This window comes from Agelaius tricolor, unplaced genomic scaffold (genome assembly GCF_023055355.1).
Source record: "Agelaius tricolor isolate 1412-34295 unplaced genomic scaffold, bAgeTri1.0.p SCAF_8, whole genome shotgun sequence".
NCBI lineage: Eukaryota > Metazoa > Chordata > Aves > Passeriformes > Icteridae > Agelaius > Agelaius tricolor.
In genome coordinates, this window is record NW_027269268.1 from 17,560,498 (window position 1) to 17,583,596 (window position 23,099).

The following is a 23,099-nucleotide window of genomic DNA, read 5'->3' on the forward strand; positions in this document are numbered from 1 at the left end:
GGGGAGGTGGAAGGGGATGGCCATCACAGGTCTGAGCCAGGGTTTGGTAAGAACTTGAGCAGAAAAAGCCTGCATGGGAGAGCTGGTGGTGAGGAGGGAAGGAGAGAGAGCAGAGGCTTTACAAAGGCATTCACTGTAGTCTGGTTATCTCTGCATGGGCAGGAAGCCTGTCAGTGCCACAACTGGTCCTGGAGGGTGCATCTCCCTGCCTCTCTCTGTGCTTGTATGTCCCACCATGTGTTATGGCACCCATTTGACAAAATCCTGAAGCTCTGCTTTACCTGGGCACACATCCATATGCACAGTTGTCCCATTTATCTGAAGAGGCTTTTAGTCATCGTTGTTCAGGGAGAGAGACTTTTTTTTGTTCTGTCTTTCCCTGAATGCCTAGGTTTTATTTTGGCTGTGCTATGGAGATAATAACATGGGCTACATCCAGAAAATGCTATGGCCTGGTGGCTCTGTGTGGTTTTTGCTGTTTGTTGGTTAGGTTTTGTTTTTTTCTAGGGAGGGGGAATACAAAAAGCACTTTGCCTGGACAAGCCTGGCCTGTAAATATGTATACAATATCTGTTTCAGACTTGGAAGAAGCAAATGGAGACCTCCTGTCCTCATTTGTCTTCCTCCTTTGCATCAGTGTCCAGGAGAAGGATATTCACACTCATTCCTTGAAATCCCAGGGGTGCCACGCGATAAGAGAATGGGATTTCCACCTCTTGCAGAAGCTGGCTGTGACAGCTGGGGCACAACCCGCTGCTGCAGTTTGTGAGCTTAAGGTGTTTCTGCTTACTGCATGCTGAGTTTGCCCTTCTGTGCCCCATCTTTTTGCCTTTACCCCAGTTTATTTTTGTATTCCTGTACAGCAGACCCCAACTCAACAACATTTGGTTTGTTGTTTTTTTTGTTTCTGCTGCACATCCTCTCTTCTGCTTCTTCTCTACCCTCTCCCCTGTTCAGCATCCCACCAGTCATGAGTGCAAGCCTGCTGAGGGCCTCTGCCAGGAGGCACAGAGCTCATTGCCCTCTGGAGTTCCTGAACGGGCTCTTGATCCCTTTGCTCAGTGTCTGGCAAAGATGGAGATGGATGATGTGGATAATGCAGGCTGGAGACTACTGGTTTTGTCTGGGATGGTCTCCTTGATGTGTGTGGTCCTTCCGTCCATGCTCCCAGTTTCGGCGCCACTGGCATGTGGGAGCAGCCGCACTGAAGTAGCCCATGCAGTTGCTGCAAAGAGAGGATTTTTTTTTTTCCTCAGGTCCTCTGCCAAACGCCTCCAACCATTGTTTCTGTCCTCGCCTCCCACTGTGGGTCTGGAACAAGGCACTGCCCTGGCGCCCTAGCCCTGGTGCCCTCCTCCCACCAAAATCCTCCGACAAGGGGGTCCACAGCAGCTTGCCCTCAGGACTGCCTCTTGCACCCAAGGCACTTTGGGATGGACACACAGCACTGCCTTCCTAAAGGCAGTCACTTCTTTATTTTTATTTTTAATTTTTATTTAATTTTAATTTTTTCTTAACCCTCTCAAGAGAACTTGCTTTGGAGGGCACTGGCCATGTGGTAGCTCTGTGTGCTCCTGAGGGTGCTAGGTGCTGGTAGCCCTCCATAACGGGCCAGAAGTTTTGGATCAGCCATAACAACTGTGCATTAGTTCAGAGAGAACAGTGTTGTCTCCATGGTCAGAACTGCAGATCCTGGGGAAGGAGTGGCCCAGCTCCTTGTGCAGAACCTGGTCTGGCTGGGGCAAGGTGATGTCATCACTTTCAAGAGCATCAGTCATCATCAGAGATGTGAGAGATGAGACGCTGGGCTTCTTTTACACCTTGTTTGGTTTTCTTTTCTTTTAAGCACTCAGAAAGAGTGCTCCCTCACATGTAAGAGCCCTGGGATATGTAAAGTGTTTCCTTTCCTGTCAGCTACCAGCTGTTTTACACCTTTGAAAAGACAGCTGGCCAGAAATTCGATCCTCACGTAGGTTGTGGTTCCAAGTCTGAAAATCCAGGTTTCTGAGACAATGACACCACTGGTATTATTTTCTATGCTTTCCTGTACACGGTCCTGACAGATATTCTTCAAATCTTGTAATTAAATTCAGAAGATTTAAGTACAAACTGAGCAGGGGAATAAATCAGTAATATCAGTCTATAAACTAAGTCTCAAGGTAGCACATGCTCAGTCTTGGACCTTTGGAGTGTCACCATATAAATATTTAATACCCTTTTAAAGCAGCTGATTTAACATGTGAAGTAGACTTGACAATTCCTTCTGCTTCACCCCCTCTTCCCCAAACACATTTAAATAAACCAATGTCTTTGTGGCCTCTGCAACTGTAATTCCATGTCTCCTGGGGGCACAAGGTTTAGGTGAAGAATGGAGACCACAGACCCTTTTGGGATAAGGATTAGCTTTAATCTTGAGGTGATTCTTGCAGTTGTAGGACTCTGTGTTCTGGGGAATGTGAGCTGATGGATCATTCCTGATGGGACTCTTATTTTTTCATGAAATACTACCATTGCAAAACAGATTGACCTTGGAGCCCACAGGAGTCAACTTGATGAAGAGCTTAGTTGGAACTGGAGTGACAATTGGAAGCCAAATGAATCATATCAAGTGTGACCATTACAGGCCTGAAAATGATTCTTAATTAACCACTGATCCTCTGTGGTAGCAAGTTTCCAAAATCTGTGAATCCATAAGGGAACCCGTGAAAATATAAAAGTAGCAATTTACCTAATCTAATAGCTCTGCTGTGCTGCCTCTTTGACAACGCTTTATTTTCCCCTTGTTTCATGATGTGTTAGAAGAGGTCCTCAGGATCCTGTTGGGTTTGGTGAGAGCATCGAGAGGACAGTAGCACCTAATGCACTTCACAGGAGATCTAAACTTGCACAGGTCCTTCCCCATACATTTATATCCTCCTTCCATGTTGTTTTTTCTGATATCTCCCTTTGAATTGCAGTAATGTGTGCAAATTGTTTTAAAGGTGGCCTGTGGAGCCTTTTGCTTTTAACACTAACCAAGAAGGTGGTTATTCCTTATCCACAGCACTAGTTCCACTGTAGTATCAGCTGGGAACTGTAGGTCATATATGGAGTATTTTGAGGAGTAGCTCACTTGTTCTTCTGTGCTTTTTAACAGGCATGTCCAGGCATCCTCCAGCTCCTGATCTCCCTACCTTCTATCCCTTGTCTCCAGGGGGGGTTGGACAGATAACACCACCTCTTGGCTGGTAAGATTTTTTAGCTTCTTTTCAGACAGGTGCATGTTCACACCATTCGCTGTTGTTGAATCAATTGCAGCAATTACAATTGCAGCAAAATAATAATAATGTCATTCCAGTAAGAAATTGCTACTTTATTTTAGTTGAAAAGATGAAAAATAGTTGATCTTTGAAATTAAATGAATCTGTTTTTTGAACACATATAGGAATTGAAGTGTGTAGATTTCACTTTGAAGTCTGTATGTTTCTTATGGCTCAGATTTGTGGCCCTTAGCTTTCAGAAAGATAGCAGCAAATGGTTCTCAAGTAATTAAATAAATTTTAATAAACAAAATTTCAATTACTGAGGAGAGGGGAGGTAAGAAAGAACTTTGAAGTGGAGGGGGGGGTAAATCTTGAAACTGGTCCAAATGGAGAACAAACTTGTAACCAGCTGCTTTTTACAGTTTCTGTACAGAGAGAAGCCTCTGTCACTGGGAGATCTTGCTGCTCTTGCTAATGCTCTCATGATCTCTTGCTTCCACTCAGGGTGTCATTTTCCTTTTGGAGGAAATGTGGTATTTTTGGAGGAATAGATTTGGCAGGGTGCTTCATGTCTGCTTGGGGTGGATATGTGCTTGCCTTCAGTTCTCTTGGAGCAGGGAATAAGGCAACTCAGCCACAATTTCAGTGCTTTAGAATCTGTGTTGTGACTAGTCTGTGCCCATTCAATGAGGGATACAGATTTTTTTATTTTTTAATGTCTCCATGGGAGGGAAACATGATCCAGATGACAACAGGCAGAGAAAGTAGAGAGCAGAAGATGGTGAAATGTTGTATGGCCGGCATATCTTTCAGGAAAGGCCACATGCCTTTTTGGAACAAATAATTAGTAGATATCAAACTAAAATATGGAAGTATCTGACCATCTATTTTTTTAATCTTTCACCCCCCCTTTCCCCATTCTGCTGCTTAGCTGACTCCTCACTTCCACTGCCACCAGGCAGTTGCTAGCATGCATTTTCCAGATGTGGTCAGTCATTTCTTCTGAATGGTTTCTCAGTGCAGAAACTGGGGGGAGGGAAGAGGGAAAAGAGAAAGAAGAGGAGAGGCAAGATGCAACCTTACAAGGCTCAGGGATGTGTTCAGCAGCACTCACCAACAGTGGGACATACTCAGCTGTCCCTTATGCTATGGCTCCCTGCTGTGAGGTAGCACTGTTGAGACTTCCTTCAACTTTTTTTTTTTTTTTTCCATTTCCTCTTCCCTTTAAGCACTGTTCATTTCCAGTAATATGCCCCAAGACTGAAATCTGTGTCCTGAACCTTACAAAGGCCTGGTTCCATTTTTTCTCATCTGAGAGCTGATTGACCAGTCGATAAGCAACTGTTCAAAAAGGACTGATGTGTGTGGTGTCCCTCTGGCTGGCAGAGGTGTTTGGGCTGGTATTTGCTCATGTTACCATCGCATGCTACTTCAGGGGGTTCATTGTAGTCATCAAGTAATCAAAACGTAAAAATTAAAGACCTCAAGTGATGGACTGGTGGCAAAATATTCTGTATAGGTGAGAGTGCAAAGGAGACAAAAACTTCACACAAGCTTCTCTTACTGGACTGCAAAGTTTGATCTTTAAGTAGTAAGATAGGCTTGTGTCACTGTGGGTTTTTATGTGGTTGGGTTGGGGTTTTTTTATGGAATCAGTTTCTACTTAGAAAAGCTGTCCACTTGTACCTCACTATAGCATATGCTAATGGAGAGAGTCATAAGTTTTCAAAGACTTAATAAAACTGTTCAAAAGGCTTTTTAGCTTAATAATTCACCATTTGGTGTTCTCACTCTGATCTACAGTAGAACTATTCAGAATAAGATGCTTTTTTCTAAGAGCTTGTTTGACAAATCTGATTCCAGTGCTTCTAAAACTAGGTGAGAGAGGGATGGAGATAGAGAAGTGTGCATGAGTATGTGTGCCTTGCGGGGGAGGAAGGCTGGTTGTTTTGTTTTCCTTCCCAGTGGAAACTTAGATTGGGAATCTTTCAATAGCAAGGGAGAAAGTTCAAAGCATTTAAGCATTCATTAGTTTCATTAGCAGAACTCTTGAAAGTGTTAGCTCTTACTATTTATTTGTGACTAGTACTGAGTTCCCATCAAGAGCTTGTAACTCTAGAATAACGATTGAATACCATATCATATGATTGATGGGTTCCTTTCTTCTGTGACCTCAGGCAAGGTCAGCCTGTATATCCCATCTCGAGTGGATTCAGGCAGCCCTATCCATCCTCACTCTCAGTCGACCCTTCCATGTCCAGGTAGGTGTAGGAGGTGAATGACTGACTGGGGAGTAACTGCTGGCATTAGAGGGCAAGTTGCTCTTCTGCTTGCATCTTGGTCTGCCTTTGCTTGCTTTTCAGTCAGCTAAACCCTTATGCATTTTTATTTAACTTTTGTGTGTATATGCAGTTTGCCTGGATCCCACACTGGTCTCATTCAGAATTTTCTTGTCAGTCTCCGAAGTGTTGCAATGAGGAGCACCCAGTGAATTGTCGACAATTAATTGAGCTGTTTCATCTGAAATGAGTCATTAGTTCATTTCTAGATGCAACACATGGTGTTGTGCATAGCATCCTTGGGTTTTGCTCATGTCAGTATGCAGCCAGGTGGATTGTCACTCTAGTCTGCCTTCTCTAGTCCCAATTTCAAAGTTGTTGGTAATTAGTCTTGAATCACATAGGTAATGCTCTGTGTGGAATCTTGCTCACAAGTAGGTATTCCATAGCCCAAAGCCACTAATGGCAGGGGATGCCAGCACAGTAACTGTACTGGTGTGTGACTCAGGCACTGTGTCTTTATGCCTAAGTGCAAGCAAGCAATGCTAATTGAGACTTGGCCATGACACACTCCAGACCTCCTATGCTCTGCTTTTGCATTCTTAAGACAGCTTCTGCATCCTGTGCTTGGTGTACAAGAGGTTGCAAAATACAATTCTTGGGGTTTTTTTCTGTCATCTGTAGAGAGACATCCTCCTGCACAGGGATTTAAGGCAGGCCACTTGATAAGTGGTAGGTCCTCTTACCTCTTCGTGTGTGGGCTCCTTTGGATTATCACTGTCCCTTCACTTCTTTACAGGGGAATGATAAGCATGTGCCTGTCAGGGTGATTGGGAAGAAAACACATTCTTTCTCCATGATAAAATCACTTGATTTAGTTACAGGGCTTTGTGTTTCCTTTATTTTGATCACATGAAGGAAAAGGGCAGCAAGGAGACTAGGGAATGGTGAAAGGCTGGATGGCATTCCTTAGCCATCAATCCTTCAGCAAAACTTTAGAGCATGAGCTTTTCCACCAGTTTAAAATGCAGCATGCAGGTTTTCTGCTGCGCCTGAGTTTGCAATGCTCAGCACCTTCAAGATCTGTCTCAGCTGTCCTTGAGAACTACCTGGGTTAGTAAGGTGGGATTATTCAGTTAGTGGTATTTTTGTTTTATTTTTCATTTTCCTTCTTGTACAAATGAAAGGAAGCTTTAATTAGGACAAAAAAAAATCTCTCCCTGCTCCCATCCTTCATCCAGGATGCAGGATTTTCAAAGTTTATTTTAAGCATTTGTGGTAAGAATAGTGGGTTCAGATGAAATGATGTTAAAATCTTTTACCTTAAGTACCTGGAAAAGTAAAGAGAGCCATCAGGGACTTCTTGAAAAGACTCTTCTTTCATTTTATTTTTTTCTGCATGGCAGTTTCCTCCTTTGCATTGGCTGGTGGTGGATATTTCAAGGATGTTTATATCTTGGTGTGGTAATACATTTTTTTGGTTAAGAAATGTGTATTTTTATTGCAAGACAGTGCAACAGTACAAATATTAAATATTTCTTGTGTGCATTGCTAAAAGCATTTGTCCAAAAGGTAATAAAACGACTTCTTTGCAACCAAAATGTTGACTCATTTTTTTGTTTGTTTTTCTTGAATAATTGGGCTACAATGCACAAATCTTAGCCAAATATCTTTGGTGTGCTTTTTAAGAGTTGTCTTAATTGCAAGCTCCATAGCATTTGCATTCTCGGAGTGTCCTGCTGCTGTCAGACATGTTTGATGCTGTCTTCAGTGGGGTTACAGACCTTGCCTTGTTTTCTCTTTTAGGTTTTCACATCACATGATTCCTGGTCCTCCAGGCCCTCACACAACTGGAATCCCTCACCCAGCTATTGTAACACCTCAAGTAAAACAAGAACATCTGCACAACGACAGTGAGCTAATGCATGTGTGAGTCTGCCTCTCTGCTCTAGCCCTTGATGAATAAATGTTTGAGAACTAACTCCATCTGAAGAAGAATCAAGGATGCTTTAAAAAAGTGCCTTTCATGATCTCTTTGAATTTTAACTCTTCTCCTATAACGAAAACAGGGACTGTGGGCTGCTGTTTGATAAGGGTAATGAGAAGCCATTTTTCATTCCAGTCCAGCACTTTTAAGCTGTTGGCAACAACCATCTCCATTGAGCCATAATCATGAACCTGTCCAGATTTGACTGGTGCTTGAGTGTGAACTCACAAACTTCTGCTGGAGAAGTTCTTACCTGCAAAATTCACTAGTAAAAAGCAGTCTCATTGCTTAGTACTCAAGGCAAAAGACCTAGGAAAGAAGGGGGATGAGAAGCTATTCTCCTGCCTGTCTTTTAGGGTACCAGGGATAGCCTTTCAAAAAGAGAATTGAGACAAGTTTGGAGCAGATTCACAGGTTAAATGTTACTTGCTAGAGAATGTCAACCTGACGTCCTCCCTGAATTTTAAACTAAAAGATATGAACGTGGATGGGACATGACCACTGAAATTCTCATTCCTACTACTTAAGTGCTACTGTAATCACAAGTTAGTAATTTTCCATTGGATCTTTTTAGGTTGAAGGCAAATTAATGCTTTTTTTCCTTTCCTTTCCCTTTCCCAACCACGTTTTAGGAAGCCTCAGCACGAACAGAGAAAAGAACAAGAGCCAAAAAGACCTCATATTAAGAAACCTCTGAATGCTTTCATGTTGTACATGAAAGAAATGAGAGCAAACGTTGTAGCAGAGTGTACTCTGAAAGAAAGTGCAGCTATCAACCAGATCCTTGGCAGAAGGGTATGTACAGCAGGGTTTGTGAGCGCTCACGTGTGCTGCTAATTTGTGTTTCCCTTTAGCTGGGTGTGAAGCCTGGCTTTCTGCTTGAGGTGATAACTGATGTGCAACTATCAAATTAGCTATAGAAGATAAAACATGCAACAAAAATAAAAACAGTATCTTGATTTGATTTTCTTTTTTCAGCATTAGCAACATCATCAAATTTGCGTTTGTTCCACTCATGTTATGGTGTCAGCATCTCAAACATTAAATACCCTCAGTCACACATGGAAGGAGCATTCTAATCACATTCTGGATCCTCCCTTAGGATAGTGTCCATCAGGGCAGGAAGGGATCATTCAGAGATGAACACTGGATGCCACTGGAGATGAAACTCAAAAGTGAATATAACGTGGTCCAGTTGTAGCCATGCAGGTTGGTCATGTAGTCCAACATCTTCACAAAGCAGGTCCAGTTACATCAGGTTGCTCAGGAACCTTCCCAGCCAAGTTTTGAATGTCTCTGAAGCCATCAGCTGTGTACTGATGATCCCAGTTCATGCAGCAGAGCCATGCTGAGAGCTGTATGCTTCTGTGGCATGGTAGGTGTGTTTTGTGCATTCCAAGCTCACAAAAAACCCTATGCAGGCCAACTCATAGACAGCCTTTGTGCTCTCTGCCAGTGTTGTTCTTGCAAGGGAAGGCAGTAGAGGTAAATCCCCATTTTGCAATTGACTCCCAGAAATGAGGAAAGGGGTGACTTCTGTATTGATCTGAGTTTGAGTAGGGATTATTCAAATTCCCTGTGAATACCTCCTTTTGATGAATGACCAAAGCAGTATTGAGAGGCACTGTGACTCTCTGAAAACCCTGTACTTTTAAGTGGGAAATCTGTACATGACCTTAAAGTGCTCCTTTTATATTACAGTTGGAAGACTTTCCCCTCCAAACAGAGCTGAAATCTACTGGTACTTGTCCCAGTTCATGCAGTCTTCTGCTTTCTGTTGTTCTTGTTACCTCCCCTTAAAGGACATCTTGGTGCTTGCCTTTTCCATGCTTTCATGCAAGTCTCTAGGATCATGTATGGGCCATTTGCTTAAGAGTTGGACTTGATGATCCTCGAGAGTCCCTTCCAACTCACAGTATTCTGTGATCTGTGAATTACCCTTACAGGTGAAGGCAGTCCCAGATGACTGATCTTAGTTGCTTAGTGTGTCAGCCTTGTTTTCTTGGCCTGAACCAGGGCAGTGGCTTATTTATCTCTGTTTTGGTAAGGAATCAGCCTCAGTCTTGTGTGCTTTTTCTGCAGCTTGGACTCCTCTTTTCAAGTTACTGTTCTCTGTGAAAGTACCTCAAATTCCACTTCTCCTGTGGTGCAAACGGGGCATGAGTTATCCAATTGCTTGGGCATTAATTATTGTCAAATGTTTTGTGTTCAGTCATCCTGGTCATTATTTACCCTGTGCTGTCCCAGAGGAGGAGCCACCTCTGTTCTCTTGAGCTGACACTTTGCATGCTGCTGGGCTCCCTGATGCCACAGCATTGTGTTCAGCACCTTCAGTTTTTGAATGTGCCTGCAGAGTTTGAGAGTTGCAGACAGGCTGAGCTCCTGGGCTCTCAACAACACATCCAATTTGCCAAGTCAAGGCAGACAAGAGCCATCCTCTGCTGTGTAACCAAACAACATATTAAATCATACAAAAGTGATGTGATCTGAAATCTTAGTTCTGTATGTTAGTCTTGTATGAATGTCTTAATGATTTCTTAATGATTGTTTGTCTGGCTTTTGGATTTCTTTCATAACATGTCTCTTCTTACTTCCCCATGGATGTTGTCAAACAAGAAGATGTATCTAATGCTGCAGCAGTGGAACTTAATTCTAAATAAAAGGCCTTTACTCTTTCTGGTTCAGGGCTTTGATAGGTGTTTCAACAAGAACAAAATTATTAGATACTAATGTAGCTGGTACCTGTGTTGGCATTGAAAACTTGTGTCTAGGGGCTGCTTGAAACCAAGACAGCAGACCCTTCTGTCAAGGGGAGATTGCTGCCCTTTAAAAGCAGCACAAACTCTCTCAGTTCTGTCAGGAGCTAAAGGCTGGGTTTTGTTGCTGTTTTCTTGTTGGGGTTTGCTTTTGTTTGTTTGTTGGTTTTTTTAAGTAGTGTTGGGAGAGAACGGTTCTGTGAGCAGATTATTTGGTGAGCCCTGTTTCCATAAATAATTTTGTCTTGCTCAAGGCACTTGGCAGTTACAGAGCTGACAAATGCCTGAAAGTCGTTAATAAACACAGGTGCTTGTAATTGCTAATGAATTTCATTTTTGCAGTGGGGAGGGACTGAATCAAAGTCACTAAAACACTTGCTCAAGTCATCTGTTGCCTAGGTATAAGTTAGTTCCTAGTCTAAAGGTGTGCTTATTTTGTTTGCAGTGGCATGCTCTCTCCCGTGAAGAACAAGCAAAATATTATGAACTAGCTCGTAAAGAAAGGCAGCTACACATGCAGCTTTATCCAGGCTGGTCTGCAAGAGACAACTATGTAAGTCACTCACTTGAAGGTTCTTTTTTAAAATTCACTTTCTTTTTGTAACTTCTAAAATTATTATTGTTTATTCTTTTTCTCTGCAACTTGTGGAAAGTTCTGGATGAAGCGATGGTGAACATACACATAACATAAACCTTATATTTGTTTTCACTTCAAGCACCCAGAAAACTTGGTATTTTGTTGTTGAGATGCTTTTTACAAAATTCACAGTTTTTCAGGGGAAAAAATAGCACGGAAAGTTTTTTTTCCTAAGACAATGGCCAGTACTGTCTGGAAGCTCATGTTGTACTGTACAGTTCTGAATTTTCCCTCATTTTCCATCTGATAACTTATTATCCAGAAATCTTTCTTAGACCTGTGAAAAAAGGGATGTTTTATTTTCAAGAGAACTGCAAGCTTAGGGGTCTCAATGCAGACTAAACTTCAGCTGAAATTAATTCAGAATGGTCCATCTGTGCAAATCTTGTGTAAGTAACCTTCATGGTAGAGCCTACTGTTATACATATATATATATATGTAGGTATGTATATGTTAATAAGTTTTCTTACAGTTACTCTTGTTTTCTAATTAAATATCAGATAGCCTACACTGCATGGTTGCACTCTGGTGCCTACAATGAGCTGTCAGTGTAGCCAAATGTGATGATATCAAACTCAGAAGCTGCAGTCCTGAGAGACTGATCCTAACCTGAGCTCTGAGCTCCTTTCTGTCCCTCCATTAGATGTGACACCATCTCCTGGGATAGGAAATGTACATGCTATATCTGGCTCAATTTTCCTTCTGTATTAGGGTGACAGCAGTTTTTCTCAACTTCAGTGATGTCTTTGGACATTGAGGATTGAGGTATCTAAACTCAGTGTTAACAGAAACTGTAGAAACTAGCAGAGAATGCATTGACACAGATACTATGTGATTATCTCTGAAGGAAATGCCCTGGTCTTGCTGACATGCATGCCTAGTTTTGTAAGCACAGCCACAGCTGAAAGCCCTAGCACCTTCTTTCTGTCCTTTTTATATGGCCAATAAACTGTCCTGACACTACACAGGTAGGGTTTATTTCCAGTAGCCAGACTGTGTCAACAGAGCTGCCTTGAAGTATAGCTGGGAACAAACAGGGTCTTAGGGAAAGACTCCCTGGAAACTAGGAGGTTTAGCTTGTCTCAAATTGACTTGCTGGAAAATCACACCACTTTGGAGTCTTGTCAGCTCGTGCTTACTGGACATCAGGCTTCAGGATGGTCCTCCTGTGCTGTTTGGTCATGTTGGCTTTGAGAAACCCTGCCCCAGCCTGTGCCACACAGCACGAGCAGCGGACCTGCGCTTTCTGAAATGCCTTGACAGACATTTGGAGAGTGTGAGGTGGCACGTATGAGTTATCTCTTTGATGTGCTTCCAGCCTACATCCTGTGTGGAAGTATAGCTCTGACATACTCCAGTCCTGTATGTTACAATGAAGAACTCTGCTGGCTTCCTCCTGCAGCCCTCCCCTCTGCCTCTCCAGGAATGCACACGCTCTGCAGTGATGGTTAGACAGCGATCATAGGAGAGCACAGTTTATCACTGAAACCTTTTCAGATATATGGCATCTTTTTTTTTTTTCTCTTTGGTTTTCCTAACTTAGGCCGTCAAAAAGTGAAATTTTAATTATTTATCACAGGTATTACTGCAGTGTTTTGAGGGTTGGAAGTTACTTAGGGATGGTTCTTCTGTTTCACAAAACAGTACAAGTGAAAAAAGTGTACTGTTTGGTTTTACTTCTTCTATTTTGGTTTGCCTGGTTTTAGGAATTTTGCCTGATTTTAGGAATTCGAAGAAAATGTTAAACATTGTTATTCAACTGTTGAAACTATCTTGTTCATATCTTTTTATTACTGGTACCCAAAGCAGTCATGCAAAATTGTGTGGTAGACATGAGAAGCACAATGTTACAATATTTTCACAATGTGAGGGTCGATGTGTGCTGCAGTTGTCAGAAACTATCTTACTTGGGAATGCTGACAACTAGTTTTCAGCCCAGCCTCCTATTTGTTCACTTGTGTTATCTCATAGGTAGATCTCAGATCAGCTTTCAGTTTATGTTTTAGCACTTGAAGTCAGCCTGACATAGAGAACAAAACAAATCTTCCTCCCAAGACTTTTCCGTGTTAACATCTGCACTAATGCACTTTCCTCTCAAAAAAGCATTGCATTGGTGCCTAAGAGATAAAGCATATTGCTGGGAGCTCCCCAGAGCCCTTGAAATGTGTTTTCCAACTTATAGTCTTGGTCCTGACTTTGGAATCTTGCTCACAAGGCATTGGCCAGCCCAGTTGCCAGCCTTGGGATAAATAAGGACAGGAGCTTGAGAGTCAGGCAGGCCCAGACTGTCAGAGCAGAGTGGAGGCTACTAAAGTTCATGTGCTGGAGCTTCACCACAGTCTGTATTTGGAGTCCTCCCTTGCTGTCCTATCAATCAGTGAGCACTGCAGGGGTTTGAGGTGGTTTCTCACATCACCTGCTGTCCATCCCAGTACTTTGCAGAGCCAGCTTGTGGAAAGATGTGTCCCAGCACCTCAGCCCTTCCCCTCTGAGGCCACTGTGTGTGTGTGGCATGCTCTGTGCTGGGACATGCAGCTGCCAGCCATGAGAGTGGGGGCCAGAGGATGGACAGCAGGCTGCAGCCCTGCTCACAGCAACTGCATCAGCCTTTGCCAGAGCTCATCTGTTGCAGCCTGTCTGGAGGCTTCTTTAAAATATAAATGGATATGATTTTTTCCTAAAACACACACAAAAAGCTTTCAATGACTATAGAGGACAATAAAGACAAGACATATGGAGGAATATCAGTGGTGGTTAAGGTGATGCAAGATGATTGAGGTTTAAAATTGTGGGTCTAAGCTGACCTTTTGTTTCAGTTGATAGACTGTGTGAAGCAGGAGCTATGGCCATTTCCATAGATGGGGTGCAGGAGAAGGCTGAGTGTGTAGGTTGGCAGGCTGTGGCCAGTGTGGTCTCTCAGAAAGACAGCTGCCAGGCACTTATTTGTGTTCTGCACTTCAGCCATGTTAAGGGTGCTCTGCTGTACAGTCTCTGCTGTTTGGTTATTGCAGAGCGTGCTCTCTGGGCACAGCCACACCAGACTTGGCTTTTGTTCAGGTACCAGCATTATCAGAACAGTTTTTGTTGGCTGGTTTGCACCCTGGAGACAAGTGATGGTCGTCCTAGGTACTTTCAACACCCTGTCTGCTCCTACCATGTATGACAGTGTAAGTATCTGAATGTGTGCAGAGTTCTTGTAAGAGCCATAAATTATGATATCAACATATGTGTCATCAGATTATTGAGCGTGAGAAGTCTTTTCGGTGCTTGCAGCTGCCAGTGTTAGTTGAAAAACTGCCAGAAATTGTAATTCCATGTGGATATAAATATATGTATTGCTGATGTGCATATTTCTCCATAGATGCTCAGAGCAAACTTTGTTACCATTGAACTTGTTAAAATTGGGAGAGAAAAGTTACCCTGAAAATTATTGGGTTTTTCCCTAACATTTTCAGTGTCCAGATGACTTTTGCTGTGAGGTAAGTGACAAAAAAGAAGTTCTGTGAATGTAATGGCATGATAAAATTTCCTGTTTTTCAGGGGAAGAAAAAGAAGAGGAAGAGAGAAAAGTTGCAGGAATCAGCATCAGGTAGGCCATGACCACCTCTTACTTGCCATTCACCTCAGGTATATTATAGAAACCAGGGCTTGCGCTATTTAATTTTTACGAGCTTTCGTCTAACACTTGCTTCTGATGGATGTTTGAAGATATTTCACTTGGAATGTAAGCTTGTGAACATGCACACAACCCATGCCTGCTTTCCCTTACACCTTTCTGAGTCCTGATGGCATCAACATCTTTGGCTGAACTTACGCATTGCTGCAAACCCTGTCCTGTTTTACCTTTGCTTTTCTCCTCAATCTGTGTTGTGTCATCTTTAGACTTAACTATGGCTCAAATACTGTGTGGTATTTTTGGACACTGGAAGCTTTACATAGACCTTTTGTAGTAACTGCATTTTATCTCACTGTATTTTACATTTCTTTGTACACTAACAGCTGCCTAGTAGGTTGGCTAAAAGCATCAGTGAGGTTTCCTTTTTGTCTTTAAAATATGTATAAAGAAACATCCTGTTTTCCCCAACAAAAAATGGCTGGTATAAGAACCATAAAAAAACCCAAACAACAAAACCAAAAAAATACACACAAAAAATTCCATGTAACACTGTAGCAAACAAACTTACTTGGAATGTGCAAAAACTCTGTAACAGAAATTTGTTAAAGGAAAACAATCTTCTGCAGGTACAGGCCCCAGAATGACAGCTGCCTACATCTGAAGCATGGTAAGAACATCTCTAAAGCTTTCCTGCTGATAAAACTGAATTGTAAAATATGGCTTCTTATAAATTTTATGCAATAATATGGATTTAGCAAAAATTGCAAAACTACCATATCCCAAAGCTAATGTTACTTTGATTACTGATGGTTTTTATACCGGCTATCTATTAGATGTTCACCATTTCACTGCTTAACTGTAATATTTTCAAATCGATCACACCTCACTGACTCAATGCAAGTCTGCCTGTGAACCAGGGCTGGGTTTATTAAGTGGTGCAAGCCCTCCCAGACTGTCACAGCTCATATAAGAGCAGGGTAAATACTGGCTTTGAAGCACATTTTATGTCCTGACATCAACAAGATTCTGGCTGGCTGGGTACACCTTTTAAAAACAATTTATTCACCTGTATACTAACAAAACACCTGCTAAGAAAATGGGACTGTATTTCAGTTGTTTCAAGAATTTCTCCCACAGCTGTAACAGTGATATTTCATTTTTGGCGCAGGTTGGGGTTTTTTGTGGTTGTTGTATTTCCAGCATGTGTTTTCTTTCTTTATATCATATTACCTGCACTGAGGGTGGAATGCCTAGTGATTACACATGTGCAGTAACACCATCTAGTCAGCTTGTGAGTGCACACAGTACCACAGTGAGATTCTAATTTCTCAGTGTCTGTGTTGGAAGGCTGGTCCTTCTCTTTCTGTCAGCGTGATGTGTTTTCTAGTAGGAATGGCATTAATTTGAAGTAATAGTAGCTTCTAAGCTACTAACCTATATTGCACTTGGGAGATCCCCAAGAATTCCAGGAATCATACAAAAAAACCAACAAAACCCCGACTTTTCCAAATCACCTACATGCTGTATGAGAAATGGGCTCTGTCCTCTTCCTCTGCCTTGTTTGGCCACGGGTTCTGTGTGGTACTCAAGAGCAGCCAGCAAAGCAGGCTCCTGTTGGTCTTCTGCTCTGCTTGGACTTTCTAGGCCTGAGAAAGCCAACTTCACTTTGCTGTGTGCAGTGTGTCAGTCAGCAGTCAGCATGATTCAAGCCTCTTCTGAAGTTATGCCATTATGCTGGTTAGTCTAAACTTAAGACAAGACTTTGGTGGTGTGTTTGTTGGGTTTTTTTAAGCTAAAGTAAAGTGAAAAGACAAAATTTGTGCTCTTTTTTTCTTCCTAATAAGCAGAAGTTTTTCAGGCAAGCAGGCAGCCTTACCCTTTGCAATGTGCCTGAGTCATGCTGCTTTGAGATGTGGATTGCAGTGTTGGGGTTCTGTAGCCTATACAACAAATGTAGCTGTAAAATATTGTTACTTAGAGCATTATACCTACTGAAAAATAAAGTGCTTTAACCTTGAGTTTTATAATGGATATTTCAGCTTAGTTGCCCAGGTCCATGACTGTTGTGAATATTTTTCACTTTGATCTTAACACAGTACCAGTAGGCAAAATACTCATAATTTTATCTGAACTCATGCAGAGTATTTGATTGGGATTGGAATACAACTAAGGTTCAAGTGACAGCGTAAAACCAGGAAATATTTGGTTTCTTGGATGCCTTACAGTCTTGCCTATGCTGACCTACTTTTGTTGGAGTTTCTCTGCATTTTCGGTATTACAGGTTGAATGTTCTGAGTGTGGAGGTTTTTTCTCTCCCTTTGGCCTTTACACTGCTGCCTTCCTGTGTCCTCTTAGGCTTTGTAACAGTGTGGAAACTGTTGGCAATATCTGTCTCTCTGTCTTCAGGCAATTTGTAACACAGAGTCTGAGAACAGTAGTATGTTCTTCAGGGAAGGGGAAGTGTGCTGTTGACTCTATATGCATGTGAAGGCAGCCTCTCTTAAGTGTTTCATGCTGAGTGAATTATCTGCACTGGAGATGTGTAGATGTGCTCTTGCTGGAAGTAGATGCACAGAATGATTTAGGAAACCTGAATCAACCAGACTTCAAAGTAAACTTCTGAAGGTTAAGGCTCTTGCCCTCTGCAGGCCTAATCCAAAGAATGTTTTGCCCACAAGCATAATATCTTACCAGGCCCACAGCAGAGCTGTTGTAGTCTTTACTGGATGGAGATAATAAGTTTGGGAATAGCTTTCTTACTCGTGTGGATGGTGTAAGGAAGAGGGAGAAGGAGGGTGGGAGGTCTGGGAAGGAGACAAGCATTCTGTTATCTGAGAAGAATCAGAAATGAGTAGGTGGCAAGACCAAAGAAAGAATCTCAAGATCAGCACAAAGGAGATCAACCAGGGCTGTAATTACAGTGATGTAAGTGAGAAGGATGAAATGGTGGGAGGGTTGTGTGGTGGGATGTTCAGAGGAAAGTAACGGAAGAGACATGCAAACAGACATGATTTAAGATACTGTGATAGTTTTGGGTGTGGGGTTTTTGTAGTTTTTTTTTTTTTTTTGGTCCATGAACATTCAGCAAGTAACTGATTTTTAAGGTGGACCTCTAATCCTGCTTTATGACTTGAACATGAATAGAGTGGTAAAGTCAAGGTGGTAGCATTAAGTTGCCCCTTTTCCAAGAGTTCTACACAGCGGGAGGCATCTTATGGCTTCACTGCTTAGGATTGAACAGAATTCTGTGAACTCCAACCTACTGAAGGGCCAATCTGTAAAACACTTCAGAATGTACTAGGAATACTGTGACCCTCTGCTATATTATCTCTGCTATATAGTCTTTGCTATATTATCCTGGGTTACTCCAAAGTGTGTCCTTCAAGAGTTGTGGAACTGTCCCCGGAAGGATTTTGTTTACAGTTGATGTGGCCCAACAAACTGTTTGAAATAACTTTGATTTATTGAAGAAATAAGTGTTATTTATTCTCTTCTTTTGAAATCAACCAAGAGTGGAACTAAGCTTGATAATGCTAAAAAATAAATTGAGTTGAGGCCAGGGAGGGAAGGAGAAATGAGAAAAGCTAAGGTAAAGGACAATGTAGAGATCACCTGTTGAGCACCTTTCTGAAAGGTGAGTGGTGGTTTTTTTTTACTTTAAGCACAGCCTTCTAGGGGATTTGTAAATAGAACCAATTCTGTCTTGGAAGTGGAGATTTCTAATTTCCTATCCAGTCTGACTTTTGGAAGAAAAAAACCCCAGTGATTTTTAGCATCTCATGAGTATTTTAAAATCAGCAAGGAAATAGAAGGGTACTAAGAAAAATTCCTCATTGTTCTGCAGCATGGAAGTACTTAACTTCTTATGACTTGCTCTGTACAGAACTCTAAAAGGCTCATCATTCAACATATGGCAGGATGCAATTGGGAAACTACATAATTTAACATTGTGTTTTGGCATATCTTCAAGGGCTAAAAAGAGTGATAGAGAAGCTTAATAGACATCTGAAAACCTGTGAGAAGTTTATTTGTGGCTTGCAAAATTCCATGACAATTAGCATCTACATTAGCAAAGCTTTCAAAACCAAGAAAACTTGACTAATACTGATTTGCAATCAGAAGTACTTAAAAGGATCAGATTAAGACCATTTAACTTTGAACAATGAATTATCTTAACATTTCAAACTTCCTATGTGGAAATTTGAGCCAAATTTCAGCACAGAAGTGATTCTTGGGCAGTAGTTTATGACTGGATTATGTTTTCCCTATTACGTAAAAATAAACTGGACTGAGGCTGTGAAAGCAGACTATAAAATGGACCAGCCAGAATAGTTTGGAAAAGAAGTGTCTGATGACTGTGGTTGTGGTTGACCATGGGTTTCTGGCCAGCATCTGAGAAAGGAGATGCAAAGAGGATGTGGTACCTTCCTTTCTGAGGCATGTTTTCAAACCTGGGTTGTCAGAGCTCTTGAAATTGCTGCTGGAGTAGTTCAAATTGAAACAAATGCTCCACCCCTTCCCATAGCTCTTGACTGCTCAGAAGCTTTAAACAGAGCTTGGAGAACTTGCACAGAAGTTAGTCTCTGTGAGAATGTGTGTGGTGATGGTGGTGCAGAGATTTGTCCTGATTTGCTTTAAAAATTGTTTCTGGTGTTACCCATATTTCCCTATTCCCCATTTGCCTATGAATAGTGGCCTTCAGCACAGGCAAGAGGGACAGAATGAGCAGAAGAAAATTTTCTTGATCAAAATATTTGTATTATTTCAGATAGGTATAAAATTTCCATAGAAAAAGAGTATAGCGATCAGACAGCTCCTGGCTAGGATGGAAAGGGACCTTAAAGTTCCAATGCCTCCCCACCATGGCCAGGGACACCTTCCACTAGACCAGGTTATTCAAAGCCTCATCAAATCTGGCCTTGAATACTTCCAGAGATGGGGCAACTTCCCTGGGCCTCACCACCCTCACATTAAAAAATTTTCTTCCTAATATCCAATCTAAACCTATCCTCTGTCAGTTTAAAGCCACTCCCCCTGGTCCTGTCACTACATGGCACTGTAAGAAGTCCCTCTCCAGCTTTCCTGTAGGCCCCTTTAGGAACTGGAAGACTGTTGTAAGGTTTCACTGGAACTTTCTCCAGGCTGAACAAGCCTAACTCTCTTAGCCTGTCTGCAGAGGAGAGCTGCTCCAGCCCTCTGAGCATCTTTGTGGCCTTCTTTGGGATCAGTCCAATGAGTATGTGTGCTTTTACTGTTGGGGACCCCAGAGCTGGATGTAGCACTGCAGGTGGGGTCTCACTAGAGTGGATTAGAGGGGCAGAATCCCCTCCCTTGCCCTGATGGCCAAGGTGCTTCGGATACAGCCCAGGATACAACTGAGTTTCTGGGCTGTGAGTGCACATGGCTGGATTTTTTCCACCAACACTTCCACAGAGCTGCTCTCAGTCCATCCTCCACCCAGCCTGTATTTGGGATTGCTCTGACCCAGTTGCTGGACCTGGCACTTGTCAAACTTCACGAGGTTTGCACAGGCCACCTCTCAAGCCTGCCCACATCCCTCTGGATGGCATTCTGTCCCTTCTGTGTGTCCCTCCAGCAACTTAATTCTGATCTGACAATGATCTTGCTGGGGTGAAAGACAGAAGCCCTCCTCTCTTTCAGGCTTTCTGACATCAAGGAAAAGGTCAGAAGAGCAAACCTGAAGAGAAGCCATAGGTTTGCTCTTCTGACTATGCAGGTGGCAGGTACAGAGGGGCACTGACACCTGCTGGAAGAGGTGCAGCAGAGCAGACCCAGGTCCCTACTTCCCATTATCATCCTGGTGGAGGGCCCTTGTGAAGGGAGGGAAAGAAGGAAGGAAGGAAGGAAGGAAGAGCTATTTTCAGTGCAATCACACTGTGGGAGGCATAAGTGAGGGTAGTAGCAAAGCATAGGTTTTACAAATTAAAGAACACAGAACACTTTAGACTAGATAATGAGCAACACTTTAGACTAGATATGGGATTAGAGAAATAAGAAAAAATGTTAAGGATTTTTGCAAAATAAGTGCAGTGTGGTCAGTTATGAAGCTTTTCATACTTTAAATTGACACTGACAAATGGAAAAAATAGGTAATTCAGGAGGTTGATGTATATGTTTGTTTTGTTGGAGATACTCAAGTTGCAGAACCTACTGTGAAATTAGAGAGGCTGAATGAAGTTTGAACTTAACCACATCAACAAGTGATTAAAAAACCCCTTATTGTTTCACTTCTGAGGTGTTAGCTGTAGGTGGCTTGGGCTAGAATGAAGGAGAGCAGTGGGACAACTATTGTTCTAACTCTTCCTGTGGGATAGGGTGGGGACAGGGAGTTGACTGCTGGTGCACCATTCTTCTCTGGATAAAAACGGTATATTTTGGTGGATTTAGTAAACTCACCACCAGACTGAGAAGTCTAAGGTCATGAGAAAAACTCTGTAGAAACAAACTGTTTCATAAATAAGATGTAAGGTTTTGAAATGTTGTTTCATTTCCAATTGGAAGCAAACTTCAGAATTTTAGTGTTTTTCTCAGGTCTGCATTGCAGTTTCACTTTTTTTAGTGTATTTACATGAAAAATTCCAAAATGAGTTTTTGACACTGTGTTCCTGATGAGCTAGAAAGCAAGTTTTTATGGCACTGTCAAAGTCTTTCCCCTTTGTTTCTAAGAGAGAAGCTTGGAGACTAAGCTTGGGTGAAATCTGTCTTGTAATTTCAACAGAATTGTATTCAAATGCAGTTCTATCAAAGCTTAGCAAACCCTAGCATACCCTAACACTGAGTTTTGCTTCCATTTGCCTCTGATTTTAGAGATTATGATTAAAGAGCTCTTCTGATATACATGAATGCAAACCTAGCCACCCTGAAGACAAAACTAACCAAAAGAACAGAACAAAACCAAACAGTGTTAACCATGATATTGCAAAACTCACTGCTAACAGATCAAACCTTCTTATACCAGTCAGTTCCTCAATCCTCTACTTTAAGAATTTTTTTGCAAGTCATCTTTTAAATCTCTGACCCTTTACCTGCTTGTTAAGACTGCACCATGCAAACAGTTTTGAAAGCTTGCAGATTGGAAAGCTGTACAAGGAAGGAAGCTTATAGCATGACCAGCTGAAACACCACTGTCTGGCCAGTTAAAACATGAGCCTGGTGAGTCAGTGAGATGTTATGGGCTTTAGTGAGAGCTTTCAGAGCAAGAGCTTTCAGCTCCTCCCTCCATGGGCAGAAGCAAATGTTGGAAGCATTTGTGCAGTGAAGGTGTCACTGGCACTGGGGTGTAATGTGTGAGCAGGGTTAGAGGCAACTGAGGAAAATGGTACCAGTGACCATCTCTGAATTGCTGTTCTTGCCACAGGCATCAGTACAGTGGGATCAGGCCTTGAAGAGAGTTAAGTAGGCTTAAGTGAGCAGAGAGACATAATTTCTGAAGTTGCTTCCTCCTTGCAAAAGTTAGAGGATATGTGTTCCCTCATTAATACTAAGTTGTATCAGAGTTAAACTGAGAGTTTATGAGTTATGAGAGCCTTTTATCTATCCTTCATCTCAGGGATACCTGAAATTGCACGTGGTAAAATATTATTGCCAAAATAACTACACAGAATTGGTTTCTATGGTGTAAAGGCAAATGCACACACTAGGTGGGACTAGATTTTGATGAACAGTTGGTTTTCTTCACATATGTGGGTCTTTTGAGGTACACAGACTTCCTGTTGTGTATTTTGGACCAGTAGAGATTTTATGATGAGATGAGTTAATTGCATCAAAGTGAAGTTGGTATGTTTGAATTCTGTAGTGGTTTCTGTGCACTGTTGTCTTATGCTTTTAGTGTTGCTCTGTGGATGCCTGTGCGTAGAAGAGTTGATGGAAGCTCAAGAAGTTATTCAGGTTACATCTGACTTGCCTTTGGTTTCATGAAAGCAACTGTTTAAATTATTCCATATATCAGAAGACTTAACTGTTGAGATTGTCTTTCAAAGTACTGTAAATTCTAACCTATGTTTAATTGTGGCAGACAAAAAAGATCTAAAGAGGAAACTGTACCTGCATTATTTCTTTCTTCTGAAAGAATCTTCACTTATTGCTTTACCACTACCTCATGTTCTTCTCTGTTACAGCAGGTGAAAACTGAAGTAGCAATTTCAGTGCTCCTAGCTCTCAGTCTAGAAAACAAATAATTTTAAAAATAGTCTCCTGAATATTTATTATATGCCATAAAGATACAAAAGGAGACAAGCCTGTTTCTTCCTCCCTCTTCCTCGCCTTTAGGATACTGTTCCTCTTTAAGAAGCTGCTAGAGACAGCTGTCTAGAGGCAATCTGGTTTTTATTATAAACATGGAGCCTCTCTCCCCTCCCACACCCAACAGGAAAAACATGTCTTGGGTCTTCCAGTAAGATAATTTAAAAGATTCTAGCTAAGTGATAGAGCTCGTAGTTTTGTGCTGCCTACACTGGGGGCCTTTGATAAGAGCCACACCTGCTTGGCACCATTGCCGTCAGCTGCACAAAACAGGAGCCCTAAAATACCTGGGCATTTTCTGTGTTGAAACTAATCTGCTC

General features: G+C 41.9%; 1 protein-coding gene across 6 annotated transcripts in view; it reads left to right on the forward strand.

The window, feature by feature from the left end:
• The window catches only part of LEF1 (lymphoid enhancer binding factor 1), a 70,871-nt gene that overhangs the window by 42,183 nt on the left and 5,589 nt on the right, over positions 1-23,099 (forward strand). For 3 of the 6 annotated variants that reach the window (XM_071431778.1, XM_071431777.1, XM_071431779.1), the window contains exons 6-11: positions 3,137-3,227; positions 5,420-5,503; positions 7,328-7,450; positions 8,141-8,303; positions 10,710-10,817; positions 14,442-14,490. In XM_071431778.1, coding sequence (XP_071287879.1) covers positions 3,137-3,227; positions 5,420-5,503; positions 7,328-7,450; positions 8,141-8,303; positions 10,710-10,817; positions 14,442-14,490 — 618 coding nt within the window. Of the gene's footprint in view, positions 1-3,136; positions 3,228-5,419; positions 5,504-7,327; positions 7,451-8,140; positions 8,304-10,709; positions 10,818-14,441; positions 14,491-15,143; positions 15,185-23,099 lie in introns of all 6 variants that reach the window. The other 3 variants (XM_071431780.1, XM_071431782.1, XM_071431781.1) reach the window with 3 other exon arrangements.